Here is a 15991-nt window from a genome sequence, read left to right as displayed (position 1 = left end):
TGCAGCCCCTGTAATGGAAGCTCAGCATCTTAACTAGTGAACGGCTGAGAACTCCCAATTGCTGTTTTAATTAGGCTAGAAATTTTAATTAGGCACCCATATAATTTAAAAAATGTGAATTTATCTTCTCTTCAGCTGCAGGGCAAAATATTTTTGAAGCATTGGCTAGCAAGGAACCTTTCCACCTTGATTTTCAGGTTGCTGCAGTTATCTCACTGTTCTTGTTTATATCTAAACAGCCCACTTACTGCCAAGAGAGCATGTGTTTCTCCTTTTGGTGCAGCGTAGTAGGATCAGGAGGAACTGGGGAGGTGGGCCTTCCTTTCTGTTTACACAATCAGGGAATCCAGTGCTCTTTCTGGCAGCTGGAAAGCATAACCTCTCCCCTGTCAGGGGCTGGGTGTTTGTTGAAGAACGGGGCCACCTGGTGGGATAAGTGCGTCAGGCTGTGTTCTTGGGGCATCCACCTCTGTGTGCCATGTGGGCTTCCTGATAAGAGAGCTGACCCGCTGGGTGCCATGCTCGCCCTGAGGAGTGCCGGTGGATGGGCACTGTGCCTCTGGGGACGGGGGAGCTCGCACACAGCGCGTGTTCAGGGGAGGTGACAACAGGGAAGAACGTGGTGCCGGCCCTTGTCCTTAGGAAAACCCTTCTGCCACCTTGGAGGACCTGGAGAAGCCAGGAGTGGACGAGGAGCCGCAGCACGTCCTCCTGCGGTACGAGGACGCCTACCAGTACCAGAACATATTCGGGCCTCTGGTCAAGCTGGAGGCTGACTATGACAAGAAACTGAAAGAGTCGCAGGTGATGTGGTGTGTGCAGGAGGGCTCATTCGTTTTAACAAAGCATCTCTCCTAAGGTCTGGGGAGGGTGGGTTTCTCTGCGGACTGCAGATGCTGACTTGGGCCAAGGTGCAACCCCTGAGAGACGGAACCATGGATTAAGGGCAGGCCTGTGGGCAGATGCCCCGTCGCTCATTGCCAGACATCCACGTAGGTGGTGTCTGATTTAAAATCCAACAAACATTCCTTCCAGTTGGGTTTGTAGCCTTTGCCGCAGCGGGGAGAGTCAGACCCCGGGAGCCCATAGCACCCTGAGGACACTCCTATGCCCATTCCTCGGAAACTGCATGGGAATTGGCAGCCCTGAGGCCCACGGGCTGTTTCCTCAGCCATCAGCTTCCTTCTCTCCCTCCGCCACCCACAGAGAAGCTGTCTCCAAGAACAGACGTCGTGTGGGGAGGTCTTCTGGTCGTCCTCTGCAGGTTTTGGGGTCCTCACTCTCCCGGATGTGCCGTTGTTGGTGTTTCAGGCTGTCGGGTGCTGCTCACCGTGAGGCACCTGCCTGTGGAAAACAGACACGAGGAGCCCAGACCCGTGTCTGTGTTGCAGGCTAACAGGGCTCTTATTTTTTATGTGCTCAGACTCAAGATAACATCACGGTCAGGTGGGACCTGGGCCTTAACAAGAAGAGAATCGCCTACTTCACTTTGCCCAAGACTGACTCTGGTAATGAGGATTTAGTCATAATTTGGTTAAGAGGTGATTTTAAGTTTTAAAATATTTGTGACTCTTAAGTAGCATAAAATTCCTAGTTTCACCCTTGTAAAGCGTCCCTGAATTTGAACTGTTGGTGGTGGTGTCTGTGATGCATGTGAAAACGCCGACTTTCGTGTTGTCTTCTCCTTGTAAGACATGCGGCTCATGCAAGGGGATGAGATATGCCTGCGCTACAAAGGGGACCTGGCACCCCTCTGGAAAGGGATCGGCCACGTCATCAAGGTCCCTGATAGTATCCTTTGTGTAAAGAAGGGCTGGCACAGGCACCCTCTACCCCAGTCTCTGACGGGCTTGTCCTGAGTACAAGAGACCAAGGAGAGCAGTCTTGGGGCCTCAAATGCACGGAAGGGTGTGTACAGCCCTGGATGGGGCAGCGTCTTTGATTCTGGTTTGTTTCCAGCCGTCAGGCTCTTCAGTTGTCCTAGCTGATAAAGAGCTGCTTAGGCAGAGACCAGGGTGCTTGGAACTGTGTGCCCGAAGGCTCTGGGAACCTGGGCCCTGGGCTTGGCTGTTCCTTGCCGGGTGCCACCCCAGGCTCGTGGGGAAGACGCCCTGGCTGCAGTGGCCCGGACTTGGTGGCCGGAATCTGGCACTGAGAACACAGGTCCCTCGCTGTGCTTTCTGTGTTTGGTGCAGAGGAGGGTCTGTCTCTTTAGTAACTGAGTGTTCTCATGAAGGCTTTTGACAAGGGTGAAACTTAACTCGGCGGTGTAGATTATGGTGATGAGATCGCTATTGAGCTTCGGAGCAGTGTGGGCGCCCCTGTGGAGGTGACTCATAACTTCCAGGTGGATTTCGTATGGAAGTCAACCTCATTCGACAGGTATGTCCGCCCCCTTCCCTGCCCCCGCTTCCCTGCATCTGCTTGGCAGTCACCAGCCCTCAGCGTGGCTGCTGCCTCCTGCGTCTCCCTGCTTCTCCCTGTCACGGGGAGCCAGGCTGCCTGGCAGCTCACAGTGTGCCCACGGCTGACCCGGAGCTTCCCTTTCAGAATGCAGAGTGCACTGAAAACCTTTGCTGTGGACGAGACCTCCGTGTCGGGCTACATCTACCACAAACTGCTCGGCCATGAGGTGGAGGATGTGATCATCAAGTGCCAGCTGCCCAAGCGCTTCACGGCACAGGGGCTCCCCGACCTCAACCACTCTCAGGTTCTCACCTGTCCCGGGGGCAGGAGGGTCCCGGACCTCAGTGCCTGCCTGCTGAGCAGCCCTCCGCCTTGTCTGCACCCCTAATGGCCGCTTGTATCCGAAGGTTTACGCCGTGAAGACTGTGCTGCAGAGACCTCTGAGTCTGATCCAGGGCCCACCGGGCACAGGAAAGACAGTGACCTCAGCCACCATCGTCTACCACCTGGCTCGGCAAGGCAACGGGTAGGGCTCTGTACAGCCCAGGGTGGGGAAACGAGGGGCCCAGGGTTCCTCCGCTGTTGGTAGTAGATCCGGCCTTTGTGGCTGCTTTTAACAAGTAAGTTTGCACAGGGTAGGTTCATCCTCGGTTGTGTTGTGCCTGTGTGCACCTCAGAGCTTGGAGTCTGAACAGTGCAGTCAGGAGGTGATGATGCTGGAGTCAGAAGTCAGCGGGGAGTGGCACACACACTGTGAAGAGCAGGAAGCTCCAGACCATCTAGCTTGTTGCTCTTTCAGCATCGTGTCACTCCTGGCTTTAGTCTTAAAGCTTGAGTCGGCTCCCCTACCACCTGTGGTCCAAAACAGTGGTCTTGCTAATTAATTAATTAGACTCTTCTCTGGGCTGACATTCGCTCACATTGTATTGAAGGCCCGTGCTCGTCTGTGCTCCAAGCAACATAGCCGTGGATCAGCTGACTGAGAAGATCCACCAGACCGGGCTGAAAGTTGTGCGGCTCTGTGCCAAGAGCCGCGAGGCCATAGACTCCCCGGTGTCCTTCTTGGCCCTGCACAACCAGATCAGGAACATGGACAGGTGGGTGTCGGGTACCTGGCCTTAAAGCGAGACACGTCTCCCCGGGGCGGGCCCTGGTGGCACCCACCTCCCACTCACACGCCGTGTTTGCAGCATGCCAGAGCTCCAGAAGCTGCAGCAGCTGAAGGATGAGACTGGGGAGCTGTCATCGGCGGACGAGAAGCGTTACCGAGCCCTGAAGCGCACGGCCGAGAGGGAGCTGCTCATGGTGAGCCCCTCACCTGCCCTGCTGCTGGGACAGGCCTGGGCCTTGGGGCTTTGGTCTTCTTCACTTGCTCACTTCGGGCTTCCCTGGTGGCTCAGACGGTAAAGATGAGTGCTGGCATCTGCTGGCAGTGCAGGAGACCCGGGTTTGTTCCCTGGATCGGGAAGATTCCTCTGGAGAAGAGAAGGGCAACCCACTCCAGTATTCTTGGCTGAGAAATCCCGTGGACAGAGGAGCCTGATGGGCTACAGTCCATGGGATTGGAAAGAGAGGGACACAGCTGAGCAACACTTTCAGTTTCACTTGTTCACTTGGGCCAAAGGACCTGTTTGGATACATTAAGTCCGTGTGTAGCGCTTTAATGGGTTCTTTTCCATTTGAGGAGAGAACTCTGATACCGTCCTCCGTGTGCTTTCTCTGAGGTCACACAGACATCTTATTGTCTGAAATGCACGATTTTTTGAGGTAGATTCCACTCCCTGCCAGCCTCCCTGTTGCTGAAATCTTGGGAGCCTGGTCTGTGCCTGGGTCGGGGGCAGGTCCAGAGCACTGTCTCCTACTCTAGGTGACCAACTGAACCACGGTTTCCCTGGCTCAGCACTGCCCCTCAGAGGCTGTCTTGAGGCACCACGCCCTTTTTTAGGCATGACTTTCAAGCACTTAGGATCTTGAGAGTTGGTGTCACCACAGCCTGGACTGTAGATGCTGTCAGGGAGGGACCGCTTACTTCCACAGTTGTCAGGGAGGGTGTGGACCAGAGCGGTGTCTGCGTCGCGTTCTGCCTGCCCCTTGGGATCTGGGAACCTTGACCTGCAGGTGCCCTGAGGCCTGGCGCACTCTCTTCCCCAGAACGCAGATGTGATCTGCTGCACGTGTGTGGGCGCAGGAGACCCGAGGCTCGCCAAGATGCAGTTCCGCTCCATTTTAATCGACGAAAGCACGCAAGCCACTGAGCCGGAGTGCATGGTCCCTGTGGTCCTTGGCGCCAAGCAGGTGGGCCACAGCACACCCGTTATAGTCTTATTTGAAATTTCGTGTACATTCTCTTTTGTTCTAGTTCTGTGTAATACTTAGTGCTGGAGGTTTGCCTTAGTGTCCTGTGCTCTGTTTCATGCCCTGGCAGAGCACAGAAGGCTGCACCGCAGGCCTTTGAAGGGGGGGTCTTCCAAGGGTGGGCGTGGCACAGAGTGCCTTCGTGAAGGTTCTGAGAGCATGTTTCACGTGTATGGTGGGCAGTTTTCCCACTTCCGGTCAGTATCTTGCCACTTGAATTAGTGTAGTTGGGTGGTTGTATGGACCCCAGTCCTCTTAGTTCCTGAGTGGACATGTAGGCTGTTCCATGTTTGAACTGTGATGTGGGCCTCTTATCACAGCTGATCCTCGTGGGTGACCACTGCCAGCTGGGCCCCGTGGTGATGTGCAAGAAGGCAGCCAAGGCCGGGCTGTCACAGTCACTCTTTGAGCGCCTGGTGGTGCTGGGCATCCGCCCCATCCGCCTCCAGGTCCAGTACCGGATGCACCCCGCGCTCAGCGCCTTCCCGTCCAACATCTTCTACGAGGGCTCTCTGCAGAACGGCGTTACCGCAGGTAAGCTGGGCCCAGTGCCGGGAGTCTGGGGACAGCGCCTGGTCTCACTTCCTTCTCAGGTGGCCTTACATGACTGTGTGTATGGGCCCCTCCAAGAGGGGCAGTGATCAGTGGGGCAGAATGTGTGCTCTGGAGTGCAGGACATTCTGTGGCATCGGCAAGGGGGAGCCCGCATCTTTGTAAGATTTGCAGTAAACTGTGAGAATTCCCACCAGTGGTGCATCACACACAGAAGAGGGGGTGGCAGAGACAACCACCTGTCCCACTCCTTCCTCTGTCGGTGGTTCTCAAGGTCTGGGCCCTGGGGGTCTCAAAGACCTGTGCACAACCAAGAGCAGACTATTCCCGTGGTAACCCTGGGGTATCCTGCGCCTTGTGGCTGTGCTGACACTTGCATGCGACCAGACTGCTGTATATCGTCACCACCACACACCTGTGGCCGGCCCCATCCTGGGTTCACAGTGAAGAGTACCCCATTTACTGGCCCCTGAGGCACGTCCTTGTGAGTCTGTGGCAGGGGGGAGGACGGTCTCCGAAGACACTTGGCAGGTGTGCGAGGTGCTTGAAGGAAGGCCTCACACACTAGTTATATAGACTGGAGCAGTGAGCAGGCATTTTCTTCAAAGGGAACGAAGCTGGCCTGTGGCTTCAAGGAAAACAACTCACAGTATTCATCACCAGTGATAAAATCTGAGATTTCACACCAAAATGAGAATTTTGGAAAATACATATGCCCTAGTATGAGCTTACCATGTCTTCTAGGTGCTGAGTAAATTTTTCTGATGAGATCTGTGGTGGTGACATGTGTCAGGTGTGTCAGCCTTTGGAAGCCCTGCCTGACAGGGTGAGCGGGCACTTCCCATTCCAACAGGCAGCAAGGGTGCTTCCAAGTCACTGGGGGTCAGAGGCCATGCAAGTCAGGGCAGAGTAGAAAGGCCATCGTCACTGACCTACAGGGCAGTCTCCCATCCAGTTTTCATGTAGAATTGAGGTAATTCCACAATAGTGGGAAAGGTCTTAAAAAATGCTTCCTGGCACTTCCCTGGTGGTCCAGTGTCTAAGACTATGTGCTCCCAATGCAGGAGGCCTGGGTTTGATCCCTGTTCAGGGAATTGAGATCCCACATGCTGAAAGTAAGTTCATGTGCCACAACTAAAGATCTCAAGTGTTGCAACTAAGACCTGGCACAGTTAAATAAATATTTGAAAGCAAACATGCTTCGCTTTTCCAACCACTTGCATCTGTGAGGCCTGTCCATCCTCACATGCTGTGAGGGTTCACAGGAGACTGGGAGCAGGAGTCGAGTAAGCTGGAGAGTGAAGTGAGTTGATAAAATTCACTAAAATATATTTTAGTGAAATATTATTTTTAATAAAAATATTTTTAAGTTAATATGTGTATCTTTAAATGAATTTTTAAAATTCTTTTAAATTTCTGGGTTTTAAAATACAATAAATATCAGTAGATGTAATGCACAGAATCAATAGTTGTTTGGACTGCTCCACTTTCAGAGTGTAAAGAGACTCTGAGAGCAGCATCCGTTTGAGAACTGCTGACTTAGAGTCTTGCTAATGCGAACGGCCCATCGCATCGGCTTTGTTTAGCCCACTTTATAGATGAGGAGACTGAGGCGTGAGTTTTCACTGAGTGAACATGTACGTTAGCGGCACCTGCACCTGAAAGCCCCGCCTCCCCAGCACCTGCGGCCCAGCAGTGAACCCTGTCTGGGATGGTGCTGGCGCCCCGCCTCGGGGTGGCCGACATCAGTGCTGGGGGGCGTGTCTACAGCATGGAAATAGCCAGCACTGTGTGCTAGCCCTCGCCCTGTCCCTCGTGGGTGGTTAAACGTTTGCCAGCCACGGGCCCCCGAGCCTGCTCTAGCCACTGCCCTCACTTGAAACATTGAGTCTTTGCCTCATTTTCAGCTTGACGTAAAAGGTCATGTGTCCTTGTAGCTCAGGCTTTTCCTTCATCTATGGTAGTCTATTTTGGTGCAAAAATTCCAGTTTTCTTACATTAATTTGATTAGGTGTAGCTCCAGTCGGAAATTCCTGAAAGAACGGGTGGAGTGTCTGATTGGACAGACTGATTTTCTGCGTCGTAAGGACTTGCACAGGACTGAGCACCTAAGATGAACATAAAGAGCTTGAGGAAGGTGGCAGCTCGTACTCGGAGATGTCACGAGTTACTGTCCAGCTGCAGTCACAGAGAGACTGGGCACAGGGCCTGAGATAGAGTCCAGAGGCAGACCCACCTGTCCACACGCCCTGGTTTGTGACAAGACGGGGTGGCTCAACAGTGACATTCTTAAAAGCCAGTTGTAGGCATATATGAGTCCCTTTAGGTACATCGTAAAGCTTCTGGAAGGAGATAGAATATCTTCTTTACCCTGGGGCAGACATAGACCACAGAAAACACTAACAGTGAGATCTCTTCAGCGAGGAAGCCAGCTTTGTACCAGGTATAGTGCTAAGTGTTTCTGGGAGTTTCTATCAGAGGACGCCCTCCAATGGCCTCCCCTGGGACCCACAGACCTGGGTCAGTTGCTTGGAGCCTGCCGTTTGCTGCTCTGCCGTGTATCTCTGCCTGGGATGGAGTGGCCTCCACTCCGCTCTCCACCTTAGCTCACCCAGACCGGCTGCACTTTTCTTCTCTGACAGGATGTTTTCTTTTTTCTCCTCCACGATGCCAGCGGATCGTGTGAAGAAGGGGTTTGACTTTCAGTGGCCCCAACCGGATAAACCGATGTTCTTCTATGTGACCCAGGGCCAAGAGGAGATTGCCAGCTCAGGCACCTCCTACCTGAACAGGTAAGCAGAGACTTGTCTATGGTGCCTGCTGGCTTCAGTGATGGCTGTTCCAATGACTGCACACCTGTGGTCTTGTTTAATGTGGTGGTGAAACTTGTCCTTGTTTTCCTTGTCTTCATTCTGTTCAAACACTTAAACCAGCAGCATAAGTCCAACCTCATCTTTTCAGTGTAAATCTTCCTGTTGAACAGATCCTTTAGAAGCCCACGTGTGAGCCTTTTCTGTCTCTCCTGACTCAGTTGCTAAATGCCAGGCTGCCCAGCCATGGGTGCGCCAAGCAGGGCCTTCACAGGGTTGTACTGGAGGCGAGGCTGCCCCTGAGCCTTCCACAGCCTCTAGACTTGGGGGTCTAAAGAGCCCAGAGATGGAGCCTGGGAAGTGAAAGCCCGACTTTCTTAGGACGGAGGCTGCAAATGTGGAGAAGATCACCACGAAGCTGCTGAAGGCGGGTGCCAAGCCGGACCAGATCGGCATCATCACACCCTATGAAGGCCAGCGCTCCTACCTGGTGCAGTACATGCAGTTCAGCGGCTCCCTGCACACCAAGCTCTACCAGGTGCGCGCGCCCAGTCTGCTCTCCTGGGTCCTACCCCAGGCTCTGCCAGCTTCAGGCCCCAGGCCCATCTGTGGGGTTCGATGGTGCATCCTGATACATTCTATACAGGCTGAGGGCTCCTTGAAGGAAGCCTGTTGGCTGACCGTGATTATTGCCCCTGTAGGAGGTGGAGATTGCTAGTGTGGACGCGTTCCAGGGGCGTGAGAAGGACTTCATCATCCTCTCCTGCGTGCGGGCCAACGAGCACCAAGGCATTGGATTTTTGAATGACCCCAGGCGACTTAACGTGGCCTTGACCAGAGCACGGTACGGGGACTGAGTTTGCTGGGCCTTGCGGGGCAGCCCCTCCTGCCGAGGAGTCTTTCTGAGGCGCTGGGAGGGATTGGCCCGGGAGGTGCTCGCTGCCTCCTCCTCCTGCTGTCAGTTCTCGCATCCCAGCCACACCTCGGGCTGTGGCGCAGGGCAGGGTAGAGGGGCCTCGGCAGTGCCAGGGGCAGAGGGCTCCCAGCAGCAGTATGGAAAGAACCTTTCACCCATGAGTTGTCTTTGTTTCTGTGTCCTGGTGGCTTTCTATCCAGTTGCCTTGTTTAGCTCTGGAATATGACTTTTGAAATAGGGACCCGGAGAATCAGGTGGACCCCGTGTCACCCCCACATGAAACCGGACAACAGCCACCCTTGTACCAGCCTCAAGTAGGACTCATTCACGTGTTGGTTCCATCCCCAGGGAGGGTACCTTGGTTTCCAGGTAGCCAGCATAGGAGTGGGAGCCCTGGACAGCTGACGAGTGTATGCATTCCCCCAGGAGCTTGGCTTGGGCATCGAGTGACGTGCCCAGCCCATCAGAATGCCTGAGGCGGCTGTGGAGTCTGCCTCGGCCACGTGTGACTTGGTGCCCAGGAGGCTGACTCAGGTCTGCAAACGAGGAGACTCGTCTCTGAGCTCATCTTCCCACAGAGATGTTTTGACATCTGGGCACAACAGAAACTTGCCCTCAAATAAACCCAAGTGCAGGGTAGGCAGCTTACAGGATGGGCTCCAGTGAAAGTCACCTCAGTTCACAGTTACCCAGCCATCCCCAGCATTCCCAGTGGCACTGCATAGGCAGGCCAGGCGTCTAGACAGGGAGGTTGAGGGTGGCTCTCAATGCTCCTGTGCGGTGAGAAGATGGGAGCATGGTGGGCAGGGTGCCAGGGGAGTTGCCTGGGCACCTTGTACTTTCAGTTCAGTCGCTCAGTCGTGTCCGACTCTTGGACCCCATGGACTGCAGCACGCTAGGCTTCCCTGTCCATCACCAACTTGCTCAAACTCATGTCCATCGAGTCAGTGATATCATCCACCCATCTCATCCTCTGTCGTCCCCTCTCCTCCTGCTTTCAATCTTTCCTAGCATCGGGGTCTTTTCCAATAAGTCAGTTTTTTGCATCAGGTGGCCAAGTATTGGAGCTTCAGCATCAGTCTTTCCAATGAATATTCAAGGTTGATTTCCTTTAGGATTGACTGGTTTGTTCTCCTTGCAGTCCAAGGGACTCTGAAGAGTCTTCTCCAACACCACAGTTCAAAAGCATCAAATCTTCGGCGCTCAGCCTTCTTTATGGTCCAGCTCTCACATCCATTCATGACTACTGGAAAACCATAGCTGTGACTAAACTCTTGGTGCCTACCTCTTGCAGATACGGGGTCATTATCGTGGGCAACCCGAAGGCCCTGTCCAAGCAGCCGTTGTGGAACCACCTGCTGAACTACTACAAGGAGCAGAAGGTGCTGGTGGAGGGACCGCTGAACAACTTGCGGGAGAGCCTCATGCAGTTCAGCAAGCCCAGGAAGCTGGTCAACACCATCAACCCGGTGAGCACCCGCCTCAGGCGGGGAGAGGCTGCTGGGAACCCCTCCTCCCCAGGCCCGTGTTCTGGGCGTGTGGCCGTGAGTGATGGCAGGTGGGACTGGTGACGAGCACAAGCCAAGGGTGGGCTGAGAGTGTCCGTGTGTGAGCACGAGCGGTGTGTGCTAGCCCGTCCCTGCAGAACTCCCACGCCAGGCGTCTCGACCGTTCTGAGGCTTTCCTCTCCTTGGCCGTTGTGTACTACTGTGTCTCAGATGGCACCTAGCAGCTCGCAGGCAAACCCAAGCAGCTAGGAACTTGATAAACCCATGGTGTTCTGGGGCTTGAGGAATGGATGCTGCTTGAGGTGAAACTCAGAAACGGAAATGTTTGGCATCCAAGGCCGGGTCAGGCAAGGAAAGGTGGGCAGATCCCAGAGCACACGAGCTGGCAAGCCTCAGGGTTGCCATCTGTGTGTGTAGCTTGGCCACCTCCCAGGCCACCAGATGTTTGGAAAGTTCTTCCTTGTGTCAGCATGATAAATTCTTCACTGACCTAAACCCTTTGCAGGGAGCCCGCTTCATGACGACAGCCATGTATGATGCCCGGGAGGCCATCATCCCAGGGTCGGTCTATGACCGGAGCAGCCAGGGTGAGTCTATGCGGCGGACCGCCTGGCCCCGGATTGTTGACTGTTCCCACGCCCACACCTCCCAGCCCTGTCACTCCTGAGTGACCTCTTATGCCTCTGTCCACAGAAACCCGCCTGGCAGTGAGAGTTCTTTCTCAGCTTCGCTTGTTTGAAATCAAGTAATTGGTCTTGGGCAATTTCTAAAAAGACAGATGTTTTTAAAATAACACAGCTTTGTGTACGCAGTGATGTCTCACCAAATCTTGTAGCTCCGTCAGTTTGCTTCTACGCCCTCACCCGACCCTGCCTGCCCTTTGCTCTCCTCCGTGGGAAGGTCACACCTGCGGCCTCATCTCAGGCTTTTGCTGCTTTCCCTGAACTTCAGCTCCCTCTGTCAGACCTCAGGGCTGGGCGCACCACCTCTCTAGCTGGGTGAGGCTTCTGTGTACTGTGTACTAAGGCCGAGCCTGGCCCTGTTGCCTGGGACGACTCCTCCGGCCTGAGGCAGTCTGTAGCCGGTTCCCATTCATCCCACAGATCCCTGTCTCCCGGGACCTTTCTCCATGCCAGCTGTCATGGAGGGCCAGCGCCTCGTCCATGTACTCTTTGCCACCTGCCCATGTCTCGCAGTTGCCTTTGACCTCCCACGTGCTTGCCATTCCCTTCCAGGGCAGGTGTCCCCCAGCTGCTCCTCTTCCACAGGAAATCGTTATAGACCCTTTCCCTGCCCCATTGTTCTTCCGGTTGTTAGGCTCAGACTGGGGGTTGTGTTCTTAAATAACAACAGATCTTGTCACCATATCTGATGAGTCCCTGTGTGGCTGAGCATGTCCTGGGTCCATCCTTCATCCCTGAGGCCCCCGTGGATCTGCCTTGACCGAAGGTTGCCCTGGGGGCTTTTGTCTTCAGTGAGATCCACTGGTCTATCAAGCTTAGGCTTTTTCTTGCTTTTGGTTGGGGGTGGCAGGGTGGCAGTGGTAGCATATAATATGAATATAACATTTGCCGTAAAAAGGGCTATTTAAAGAAATCAGAAATGCAGCATGGTTTCCGCTTTTCATATCCCCATAGGCCAGTGGTTCTCAGAATCCCCCAGGAGAAAAGGTTCATTCCCAGACACCAGCCCCAGGAGGCCGTTGCGGGTGGGGAGGATGTGTTGTGAGATTCTGCATCAGGTGACTTTGCTTTCAGAACACACCAGGAAACGCTGGGACAGACAGCAGTGACAGGACAAGACAGACGTTTCAGCTGTGGGCAGACCAGCGGGCAGTGGCCTCATTTGGATGCAGTGTGACGCCTGCCGTGCATGTTGTGTCTTACAGGCCGGCCCTCGAACATGTACTTCCAGACCCACGACCAGATTGGCATGATCAGTGCTGGCCCCAGCCACGTGGCTGCCATGAACATTCCCATTCCCTTCAACCTGGTCATGCCGCCTATGCCACCACCGGGGTACTTTGGACAAGCTAATGGGCCCGCCGCAGGTGAGCACTCAGCGGTATCCCATGGGGAAAAGCAGTTTGGCCTTGGACTTTGTTCACATCCTAGGTTTGAGCAGGCGTGCTTGTCTGTGAGGCTCAGAACCTCCTTTAGGGAACCCTGGACTGCTGTCTTTCAGGCCGAGGCACCCCAAAAGGCAAGACTGGTCGTGGGGGACGCCAGAAGAACCGCTTTGGGCTTCCTGGGCCCAGTCAGACGAATCTCCCCAACAGCCAGGCCAGCCAGGATGTGGCGTCACAGCCCTTCTCTCAGGGTGCCCTGACCCAAGGCTACATCTCCATGAGCCAGCCCTCCCAGATGAGCCAGCCCGGCCTTTCCCAGCCTGAGCTGTCCCAGGTGAGCCCTGGCCACTTGAACTTGACACAGCACATACCCACAGAGGAGTCAGACCAGCCCAGAGCGCCCTCTTGACACACACAGGCCCCGTGACACTCTCTCCTAAAGACCTTAGCGTTGGGACTGTGGGTCTAGAACACTCCACACACAGTACTGTCCTGCATAGCATGTCTCCAGTGGTGAGGTAACCAGTGTGGGTTTCCTGCCACTTGGGCTTCAAGGTCAGTTTCCAGATGATTCCTTGGGGCTGGTGACGGGTTGGACACAGAGCAGGTTCTCAAGACTGGGAGGATGAGTGCGCATCCTTCGATTCCATGCTCATCTCTGCAACCTTGTCTTACAGGACAGTTACCTTGGAGATGAGTTTAAGTCACAGATCGATGTGGCGCTGTCACAAGACTCCACGTACCAGGGCGAGCGGGCGTACCAGCACGGTGGAGTGACAGGGCTGTCCCAGTACTAGAAGGCAAACTGGCCTCTGGAGAAGGTGTGGGAGTCTCCAGTCCTCAAGGGGCCAGCCCACCCTGTCACCTGTCACTCTGGGTCCCTGTGCCTCTGCTCACAGTTTGTGGGGGATGTTAACTTCATGCGCGCTCCTGTGCCACAGTCTTCTCCATAGTGTCTTAGAGCTGCTCTGCTTCTGGTGGGCAGCCAGGAGGCGGATGGTCCCCTCACCCTGACGAGGCTTGCCATGAGAGTGGAGAGGGCCCCAGCCCCTAGGTGCCTACGGTGCCTCTGGGTGTGCTTCTCAGTACCCTCGAGGGCCCTGTGTCATGGTTGTCTGCCCATAACAAGGCCAGAGTGGAGAAAGCATAGGCCTTGGGCCGGCCCCCACCTGCCTGTGACCAGGGGCCACGGGAGCTGGCGATGCTGGGAGCAGGGGCGGGGCTGTGGAGCAGCCATAACTCTCAGCCACCTTCTCTCCGGGTGGGAAGCTGGGGGCCCCAGCCGGCCGCTGGAATGGGGCCAAGTGGAATGGGGGAGACTTCTGGGTCAGATCTGGGAGCTGCCCTGGCTCCCACCTGTTCTAAAGCCTCTTGCCCTCACTCTCTCCCTGACAGGTGGCAGCGGAAGAGCTAAGCTATGTGGCTTAGTCCATCAGCATCTTATTCTGGGTAATAAAAAATAAAAATAAATGGATACCTGTTTTCCACTGCTAAAACTGAAGCACCACTGTGAGCAACAGGAGAGGGAGAGGAGCACCCGAGGGAGAGAGGAGCCCGAGACAGAGCGAGCGCCCACTGCTGGCACGTGGCGGCAAGGAGACCGGAAGGGAGAGCGGGAGGCGGGGCGGCCGCGGAGGACCGCCCCCAGCGAGCCCCGCCCGCCAGCGAGCCCCTCCAGCCCCGCTCCGAGGAGCCCAGCTCGCCCGCCCGCCGTGTCCACACCTGGGTCTGCGACCGGGGCGGAGGGAGGAAGACCCTCATCTCAGAGTAGCCCTTTCCTCTGTTCTTTCTTTCTTTTTCTCTTTTATTGAAAGGGGACTACGTTTTAGCAGGAAAAAACTTCGCATTTCTGTGCTGAGCAGGCTGCCTGCAGTGGCGGCCATGCCGGGAGAGCCCCGCGGAGTGTGGATTCTGTCCACACCGGTTCTGATACCGCCGCGCTGCTGCCTGCGTTCTAGGAGGGTTTTCATTTAAAGAAAATATGGTGGTTTGTGTTTTTCTGTTTGTTTTTTAAAAATTCTAAGTACTGAAAAATATACTTTCCTGAGTTTGTCTCTCAAATCTTAGTGGTGGACCTGGGAGATGCGAGAAGCTTCCAGAAACGAAGTTTAAACATGCCAACACAACTCAAGATTAGAATCAACACCTGTGATGGGAGGAGAATTTTTTTCAGTTTTTAGCTTCCAGCAGCTTCTCCCAGTGCATCAGGGCAGTGAGCGAGCACAGTCCTGGGCCGGGCAGGCAGCTCCGTGGTCTCTGCTGGACTCCCAAGAAGCAGAGAGCTTCCCGCGCGCCGTGGACTTGGCCCCACAGGAGGGGCTTCGGGCAGGACTGGCCATGAAGCCAGAAGGCCGGAAGCTGGCTGTTCCCCAGCCAGTTGCTTCTTAACCTGGGGTCCTTCCTGAGGATTTGGTGAAAAGTGGCAGTCGGGAGGACCCGTCCGCTTTCCCAGGGAGGCCCCCACCACTCTGGAGGCCAGTTAGAGTTACTGAATGCCCTCCCACCCCACCTTGTTCCCCACCTGCCCCACTAGTTTGGAGCCGCTCTACATGCGGGCACAGCTTCGATGAGGTGGGGTCGTTTGTGGGGGGAGAAGGGAGTAAGTTTCCAAAATAAGTTGGTTCTGTGCTAAAGGGCTTGAAAGAGTGTCACATCAGGTGTTAAATGGGGCCTCTGCCTGGGTCTGAACTGCAACTTGAAATTATTGTTGCTGGTAGAGGCCCCCCCCCTCCACCCCCAGCTCTTCGCACACGGTGGGGTATTAGCCTCCCTGGCCGGCCCTGGTTGGGGACCATCTAACCCTAACCCTGCCTGTCCAGGCCCTGGTGCCCCTGACCCCACCATCCTCCTCCCAGTGTGCCTTATCCCACAGCCTCCAGCTGGCACACGGGAGAGAGGGGGCCACAGGCTTCCTTCCTCTGGCACACAGGAGGGAGGGGGACACAGGCCGCCTTCCTCTGGCAGGCCTATTATTTATCACCTTCGCTGCAGGGCCTTTGGTCCCCACGTCTTTTGGTAGCTGCATAGTTTGGATAGGTTTCTGCTGTGACCCCTTGTGCGCCGTCCCCATGGGTGACACACCCACCCACCCTGTTCTGTTCCTTGGAATGCTTTGCCTCTGCTTTGTGCTGTTTGCTTTTTTTCTCCACCTTCTTAGCAGCAGTTACTATAAGTCCCCCAAATTACAAAAACATCTGTACCAAGGCAATGTAACTTTTGGTTTTTGGTCAATTTGTTTTAAGCTCTTTTGTCACCAATAAAATCTTAATAAACATCTCTTGCTTTCACACTGGGGCTGGATAACTGCAGAGGGGTGTGTGGCAGAGCACTTGGCCTGGGGGTCTGGCTGGTTGGGGATGTGGGGTTCAGAGCCACC

The 15991-nt window shown here is 54.9% G+C and overlaps 1 protein-coding gene across 2 annotated transcripts in view; it reads left to right on the top strand.

Annotated features, from left to right (window-relative positions):
* UPF1 (UPF1 RNA helicase and ATPase) overlaps window positions 1-15902 on the top strand; it is a 34418-nt gene extending 18516 nt beyond the window's left edge. The window contains exons 6-24 of one of the 2 annotated variants that reach the window (XM_081496205.1): window positions 643-804; window positions 1424-1508; window positions 1693-1791; window positions 2274-2382; window positions 2551-2710; window positions 2814-2932; window positions 3339-3503; window positions 3597-3711; window positions 4558-4701; window positions 5082-5295; window positions 7988-8105; window positions 8505-8661; window positions 8825-8967; window positions 10334-10508; window positions 11053-11134; window positions 12436-12597; window positions 12732-12949; window positions 13293-13436; window positions 14011-15902. In XM_081496205.1, coding sequence (XP_081352331.1) covers window positions 643-804; window positions 1424-1508; window positions 1693-1791; window positions 2274-2382; window positions 2551-2710; window positions 2814-2932; window positions 3339-3503; window positions 3597-3711; window positions 4558-4701; window positions 5082-5295; window positions 7988-8105; window positions 8505-8661; window positions 8825-8967; window positions 10334-10508; window positions 11053-11134; window positions 12436-12597; window positions 12732-12949; window positions 13293-13412 — 2547 coding nt within the window. In that variant the 3' untranslated portion in view covers window positions 13413-13436; window positions 14011-15902. Of the gene's footprint in view, window positions 1-642; window positions 805-1423; window positions 1542-1692; window positions 1792-2273; window positions 2383-2550; window positions 2711-2813; window positions 2933-3338; window positions 3504-3596; window positions 3712-4557; window positions 4702-5081; window positions 5296-7987; window positions 8106-8504; window positions 8662-8824; window positions 8968-10333; window positions 10509-11052; window positions 11135-12435; window positions 12598-12731; window positions 12950-13292; window positions 13437-14010 lie in introns of both variants that reach the window. The other variant, XM_081496204.1, reaches the window with a different exon arrangement.
* The last annotated feature ends 89 nt before the right edge of the window (window positions 15903-15991 follow it).

This window comes from Giraffa tippelskirchi, chromosome 6, assembly GCF_054371585.1.
Source record: "Giraffa tippelskirchi isolate mGirTip1 chromosome 6, T2T-mGirTip1v1.2.pri, whole genome shotgun sequence".
NCBI lineage: Eukaryota > Metazoa > Chordata > Mammalia > Artiodactyla > Giraffidae > Giraffa > Giraffa tippelskirchi.
The sequence above is the reverse complement of the archived record's forward strand: the minus strand, read 5'-3'. Positions and strand labels throughout refer to the sequence as shown.